The 8,080-nt window shown below is 38.7% G+C and overlaps 1 protein-coding gene across 1 annotated transcript in view; it reads left to right on the top strand.

The window, feature by feature from the left end:
* The first annotated feature begins 5,226 nt into the window (after positions 1-5,226).
* Positions 5,227-8,080, top strand: part of LOC103265488 (phospholipid-transporting ATPase FetA-like) — a 61,346-nt gene continuing 58,492 nt past the window's right edge. The window contains 2 exon segments of the mRNA XM_021715057.1: positions 5,227-5,242; positions 5,345-5,400. Of these exon segments, the coding sequence (XP_021570732.1) occupies positions 5,227-5,242; positions 5,345-5,400 (72 nt within the window).

Below are 8,080 nucleotides of genomic sequence, written 5' to 3'. Positions count from 1 at the left end.
CCATGAATAGCCAAACAATTCTTAGCAAAAGAAACAAAGCAGGAGGTATCACACTTCCAGACTTCAAACTTTACTATAAGGCTACAGTAATCAAAACAGTCTGGTATTGGTCCAAGAACAGGCATATAGACCAATAGAACAGGATAGAGATTCCGGAAGCAAAGCCTCAGTTTCTCAACCAACTCATCTTTGACAAACCCTCCAACAACAACCACTGGGGAGAGGAGAACCTATTCAGTAAATGGTTCTGGGAAAATTGGATGACAATATGCAGAAGATTGAAACAGGATTCCTACCTATCACCATACACAAAAATTAACTCTAAATGGATCAAAAGCCTAAATGTAAAACCTCAAACTATAAGAATCATAGAAAATGCAGGAGATACCCTTATGGAAATTGGAACTGGCAACCAATTCCTGATCAAAACTCTAAGCCGTGCCGTAAGAGGTAAGATAGACAAGTGGGACCTCATCAAACTGACAAGCTTCTGAAAAGCAAAAGAAACCATCAAGAGAGCAGGGAGACAGCCCACAGAATGGGAAAAAATATTTGCCAACTGTATATCTGACAAAGGCCTAACATCTAGGATCTACAAGGAATTCAAACACGCCGAAAGGAAAAAAACAAACAGCCCATTAAAAAGTGGGCAAAAGACATGAATAGACACTTCTCAAAAGAAGATATACGAGCATCCAACAGACACATGAAAAAGTGCTCAGCCTCACTAATCATCAGAGAAATGCAAATCAAAACCATATTGAGATACCACCTACCTCCAGTAAGAATGGCCATCATTAATAAAACAAACAATAGATGCTGGTGAGGATGCAGAGAAAAAGGAACGTTTCTACACTGCTGATGGGAATGCAAACCAGAGCAACCTCTTTGGAAGACAGTGTGGCCATTTCTGAAAGAACTAGAAATTGACCTTCCATATGACCCAGCAATCCCCCTATTTGAATATACTCAGAGGAACTCAAATCATTCTACAAAAAAGATACCTACTCACACATGTTTGTTGCAGTTCTATTCACAATAGCAAAAACATGGAACCAACCATGCTGCCTGCCCATCAAAGCTGGACTGGATTTTTTTAAACGTGGTACATATACACAATGGAATATTATGTAGACATAAAGAAGGACAAACATATGGACTTAACAGCAACTTGGATGGATTTAGAGTCGATCATACTCAGTGATCTATCACAGAAACAAAGAACAGAGTACCATATGTTCTCATTCATAAGCGGACTTTGAACAATTATTATAATACTATAAGAAAAGGATTGGCAGTAATGGGACGCTGCCAGGGGAGTGGGTGTGGGACTGGTAGTTGAGGGAAACTGCCAGGGGAGCGCGGGGCACACCTCATCAACAAGGGTACCTGCATAATGAACATTTGTATACCTAACCCTGAATTGTACCCCACATCTTTAAAATAAATTTTAAAAAAGAAAGAAGAAACATTACAACTTTTATTTACAAAAATAAAAGGGATCACGAGAGATTATGGTAAGTAGTTATATGCCAACAGATTGAATACCTTGGAAGAAGTGGATAAATTCCTAGAGATATGCAATCTACCAAGCCTGAATAACAAAGAGGCAGAACACGCTAATAACAAGGAGGTTGAATCAGTAATCAAAAACCTCCCAACAGAAAATCCCATAACTGGATGGCTTCACCAGTGAATATTACAAAATATATTTAAAGAACGAACACTAGTCCTTCTTAAACTCTTCCCAAAATTGAAGAAGAAAGAGCACTTCCAAACTCATTGTATGAGGCCCATATTACTCTGATGCCAAAGCCAGACAAAGGTACTACAAGAAAAAAAAATTACTGGGCAATATCCCTGATGAACATAAAAGCAAAAATCTTCAACTGAATACTAGCAAATAGAATCCAACATCACATGAAAAGAATTATATACCAAGACCAAGAGGGATTTATTCCTAGGATGCAAGGATCACTTAACATATGCAAATCAATCAGTGTGCAATACCAGATTAACAGAATGAATGATCAAAACTGCATTATCATCACAATAGATATAGAAAAAGCAAATGGTCAACTGATTTTAAACAAGGGCACCAAAACGAATCATTGAGAAAAGAATAATCTTCGCAGTAAATGTGCTGGTTAGTACTGGATATACACATACCAAAATAATAATAATAATAATAATAATAAAAGTTAAACCTCTACATAACACCATATGCAAAAATTAACTCATAATGGATTAAATACCTAAATATAAGAGCTAAAACTTTTACAAGGAGACCAGATATGGTGGCTCACACCTGTCATCCCAGCACTTTTGGGAGGCAAAACCTAAGTCTTGGAGTTCAAGACCAGCCTAAGCAACATAGTAAGACTTTGTCTCTACAAAAAAAAATCAAAAAAATTAGCCAGAGGTGGTGGTACGTTCCTGTAGTCCCAGCTGCTCAGGAGACCAAGGCAGAAGGATCACCTGATCCCAGGAGTTTGAGGCTGCAGTAAGCTGTGATAGTGCCACTGCATTTCAGCCTGGGCAACAGAGTGAGACCCCAATTCAAATACATACATACATACAAAAAACTCTTAGAAGAAAATACAGAAGTAAATCTTCATGACCTTGGATTAGTAATGGTTTCTTAGGTATAACACCGAAAGCACAAGTGACTAAAGAAGAAACAAATTGGATTTTATCAAAATTAAAATATTTGGTGCTTCAAAACAAAATTAAGAAAATGAAAAGACAACTCATAATATGGGGCAGAATATTTGCAAATCATACAAGGTCTGAAAATTAAGTTCACGAACTTATCCTAGAAAAAGTACTACATACCTCATTGCTGAATATCACTACAGTCACCTTTGAAGTACTCCCCTTGGGAAGCTATGCTCTGATGCCAGCATCTAGTCTACCTGTCAAAGCAATTTTGGAATTCTTTTTCTGGAATGGCCCTCAGAGCTGTTGTTATATTACCCTTGTTGTCCTGAATGTCATCAAAATGTTGTCCTTTCAATATTTACTTTATCTTCAGGTAAGGAAAAAGTCATTGGGGGCCAGATCAGGTGAGTAGGGAGGTTAGGGTGTTCCAATACTCCCTTACAGACAGTGCTGTGTGAGCTGGTGCACTGTCATGATGCAAGAGCTCCTTTGGGACCATTTTTGCACACACCTTTCTCATACCAAGATTTTCCTGTTTCTCTATCAATGCTTATTTGGTCTGCTTTGCTTCTCATAGTCATCCAACGGTTTTGATACACAATTTGATGAATTTTTGCAATGTTTTTGTCACTGGGCATCCTGACCTCTCTTCATCAGAGTTGCTTTCTCTCCCCTCAGAAAAATGTTTAGACCATTTGTACACTGCTGTTTTCTTCATGACATTATCCCCATAAACTTGGACTAACACGTCCCTGATTTCACTTCCACTCTTGCCAAGTTTAACAAGAAATTTAATGTTTGTTCATTGCTCTAATTCAAGCTCTGATATTCTCGTGACAGCACACAAAATTATGCAACAACAATAATGAACACCACTCAGCAAGACACCACCACACAAACACAACTGTGAGACACTGATATACCAAGGTTATGAAACCTTACCAAATTGTTTGTATAGTGCTGCCAACTTAAGCACATGTGGCAAGTTCACAAACTTAATTGTCACACCTTGTGTATTTGATAAGGAGCTTCTATCCAGAATATATAAAGAACTTCTGCAACTCAGTGACAAAAAGACACCCTAGTTTTATTTTATTTTATTTTTGGAGTTGGAGTCTCACTCTGTTGCCCAGGCTGGCGTGCTCACGGCCACCGCAGCCATGACCTGCTGGGCTCAGGCGGTCCTTCCACCTCAGCCTTCCAAGTAGTTAGAAGTACAGGCACGCACTACAATGCCCAGCTATTTTTTGATTTATTGAAGAGATGGTTTATTGTCTCACCATGTTGCACAGGCTAGTCTCGAACCCCTGGACTCAGGCAGTCCTCTCGTCTCTGCCTCCCAAAGTGCTGGAATTACAGACTTGAGCCACCATGCTCAGCCAACACCCCAATTTTAAAATGGGCAAAGAATCTGAATAGACATTTCTTCAAAGAAATGTCTCTACAAAAAATTTTTAGAAAGGTAGTTCAAGATCAGAGTAGGAGTCTGTAGCCTAGGGTAGAATCTTTGTGGACCAAGGAAGGAAGTTTCTTTCTAATCTTGGAAACCATGAGCCAAGGAGTACCTTAGAGGGCGAGAAGAGCTTTAAAGTAGACATTCAATACAACTCAGAGGCCGTGGCATTGCTAGGGCCCACTCTTCAAGGGGACAAATTCTGTAAAGGTATTACCTAAGGATTACTTGAAGCATTAAGGGTAGAAGGCAGTGTCAACCTTCAGACTAATCTCTAGATTGCTTGGCATAATATACAGGTTTAAGAGAACTGCAAAGCACATATTCCATATCATCCAAATAATTATGGTATCTTCTCTTCCAGAAATATCTCTATGTCCTACTTTCTCTGACTTCCATCCTCTTCTGTGCACCTCCAACACCTTATGCTTACTTGTATCATTGCCTTTACATTAGATTAAAATTTTCTTTTTTATTTGTCTCTGGTAACCCTAGGACCTAGCCCAGGGCCTGACCCTTGCCAAGAACTCAATGCTTGTAAATGCTTGTTGAACCAAGGAAGAATTGAAGAGACTACAGGAAGATTTTATTCAGGACAGAAAGATCTATTGAATACATATATATAACATTTTTATAACATAGTAACAGGCTCTATGTTTTAACAACTCTATGTTTTGATTTGATGATTTTGTCATGGATTGTACTTATCAGGCTCACTTCTACTACACTACAGTCCCTTGATGTCAAAGACTCTGACTTACTCCTCTTTATATCCCTCCATAGGGTCCAGTACACTGGCTTCTGTGCAGTAGATACTCAATAATGATTTACTAATTAAACTTCGTTAAGCCTAGGAAAAGCTGGTTTCGAAAGAGCCTCAGATATCTTAAGACAAGGTACTGAAATTGACTTATGAAGAGCGTTTGGCTTCTGCATTTGGAGGTAAAATTGGTGCAGACCATCTTGCTGTCTGTGGACACATAATCTAGAAGCAGTAATGGTGGAGAATACTTGTCCTGTTGCCTTCAGAAAGTCTGAAACCTTGCGGATGTTCATTTTTATTGTATTTCTTGATTCTTTGGATAAAGAGACAAAATCCCATATTTAGACAGATGCCTCAGCAGGAAAGTATGGGGATCTAGTGAAGTCTTCACTGGCAGTCCACTTCACTCCCAGTCTGATCTGCAGAGGGGCTTCCATCTCATCATTTATGCCCTCCTTTTTTTAAAGGACAAATCAGATGTCTGCAAGCCAACAACAGACAATTCAACTCTATTGGATATCCGGTGAGTATCATGCCTCTGGCTATTTCAGAAGGGAGCTGGTATTCTCCTGTAATAGCCCCCTTTGTTGGGGGAGCAGGAAATATATTGTAGATGTAGATTCTACCACAGGGATTCTACTTTCTTTCAAGCTCTTATACAATAAATGGTGCAGTGAGGACTTAGAAACCAAAATTAATCCAGGGATCTAAACTCAGGAGAGAATATGTCCCAGATTTTGGGTTTATATATTACTCTCAGAAAATAAATGCGATAGTGTTTTCTTGCACAAATGACACATAGTTCCACAATTTTGTTTTCCACTGGGACATCTTATGACAATACATATAGATTTTCCTCATTCATTTAATAGAGGCATTGTTTTCCATTGTATTGATAAACCTTAATTTATTTAATCAGTCTCCTACTGATGGGCATTTAAAATGTCTCCAGTGTTTCGCTATGATAAATGGTCCTGAGTGAACACCATATTTTTGACACATTTGTTTGAATACCTGTATGTCTTATTAGAGTTTCCTAGGAGTGAATTAGCTGAGCCAAAAGGAAATCTCACTAAAAATTAAAAATTTTTAGAGGCCGGATGGCCCCCTAAAAGGATTATGTCCATTTGTATTTCTACTTATAGTAGAGACTGTTCTTTTCTCCACATTCCTACCAAACTGGTTGTTATCAATCTTTTTCACCTCTGCCAGTTCTTAGATGAAAACAACATTTTTTGGTTTTGTTTTGTTTTGTTGTTTTTTGGGGGCGTTTTTTGAGTTGGAGTCTCACTCTGTTGCTCAGACTGGAGTGCAATGGCCGCTCCTGGCCACCGCAGCCTCAGCCTGCTGGGCTCCGGCCATCCTTCCGCCTCAGCCTTCCAAGTAGCCAGAATTACAGGCACGTGCTACCACACCCGGCTAATTTTTTGGTTTATTGTAGAGATAAGGTCTCGCGGGCTCAGGCAATCCACTCTCAGCCTCCCAAAGGCACGGGATTACAGGCTGAGCCACTGAGCCCAGCTGAAAACAACATTTTTATCTATCCTTAATTTTGAGTGAGATTGATAATCTTTTTATGTTAATTTGCCTTTTGTATTTCTTTTTCTGGAAACTACCTATTAATAATCTCTGCTCATTCTCTATTGGATTGTTCGATTTTCACTTATCTATGTATTTATGACTAAGTGACTCATAAAAAGATATATATATTGAAAAGTTATACTTCAACACCCCATCTTTACTGCCTTTAGTATTTTATTAGTTTTTGTGTATTTATCAGAACTGCTTTGTGCAAATAAAGCAAATACAAATCTATATTCTTATTTTCCCACATTTGCACACTATTTTGAGCCTTAACAATATGTCCTGGAGATGTTTTCATAATCATGATTTTATAATAGGTTTTCCCTTTTTTTCTTTTTCAGCTACATAGTATTTCCTCTGCAGATTTAGCATATTTAACCAGTTCCTTATAAATGGACATTTGGGTTGTTTTCAATCTTTTATGTTTACAAGCAATGCTTTTATACATGTTATTTCATGCATGTGCAGCTATGTGTATATATTCATATACTTATAGCTACATATGTAGCTATATATACACATAGCCACGTGTTTTTAGTGACTGTGGGATATTAGTTTATGATTTCCAGGTGAGAGTGATTCTGGATCATAATAATGTGCAAGGTATGGCCATGGAAGCAGGCTTTTTCCTTCCCTAGCTATTAAAACTGCATAAGAAGCAGTGGGGTGCAATAAAACTAGTTTTGGTATCAGATCTGGGTTTAAATAAAACTCTCTCCCTTACTAACCTTGATATCTTAGGCAAGTTATTTAATTTCTCTGATCTTCTTTGTTTTCATCTGTAAAATGGGCATAATAATGTTCACCTTGCATGGTGGTCATAGGAGTTAAATATAGTTGTGAAAATGTTAGTTTTCTTTCTCAAAGAAACTATTACCCCTTGTTTAAGAAAAAAAAAGTACCTGTCTCATTCATCTCCATAGCTACAGTCTCTGTCACAATGTTTGGCACATACCTGGCATTCAATAACTCATGCTGAATATTTAATAAATAAATAAACAGATTTTACTGATTCTTATGTATTTAAAATCATTTCATTGTCCAGGCCCTGCACATTGCTCATTTTTCTTCTGTTTCTCTAATTTCTTCCACTCTGACTCCTGTTCCTCTTCCCAACTCTCTTCAAGTCCTTCAGTTCTCTTCTATTTTGCTATTTAACCTTCAGTCCTATGTTACTGCCCAGAGAAATAAATAACCAAACCAAATCCACCACCTCTATCATACTTAAATTGTATCAGCTCTACCAAAAGAACAAACTGAGAGACTGAGGTGAGCGGATTGCCTGAGCCCGTGGGTTCGAGACCCGCCTGGGCAGCAAGACCTCATCTCTATAATAAACCAAAAAATCAGCCGGGCGTGGTAGCGCATGCCTGTAATTCCGGCTACCTGGAAGGCTGAGGCCGAAGGATCGCTGGAGCCCAGCAGGTCGAGGCTGCGGTGGCCAGGAGCGGCCCCTGCACTCCAGTCTGGGCGACAGAGTGAGACTCCAACTCGAAAACAAAAACAAACAAACAAAAAGAACAAGCTGAGGGGGTTTACAGTTAAGCAAGTTTTCTACATTCTTCTTTTTTTTTGAGTTGGAGTCTCACTCTGTCCCCCAGACTGGAGTGCAGTGACTG

This window comes from Carlito syrichta, unplaced genomic scaffold (assembly GCF_000164805.1).
Source record: "Carlito syrichta isolate Samal-C Ts95f unplaced genomic scaffold, Tarsius_syrichta-2.0.1 Scaffold306593, whole genome shotgun sequence".
Taxonomy (NCBI): domain Eukaryota; kingdom Metazoa; phylum Chordata; class Mammalia; order Primates; family Tarsiidae; genus Carlito; species Carlito syrichta.
This window is presented reverse-complemented; position numbering and strand designations above follow the sequence as displayed.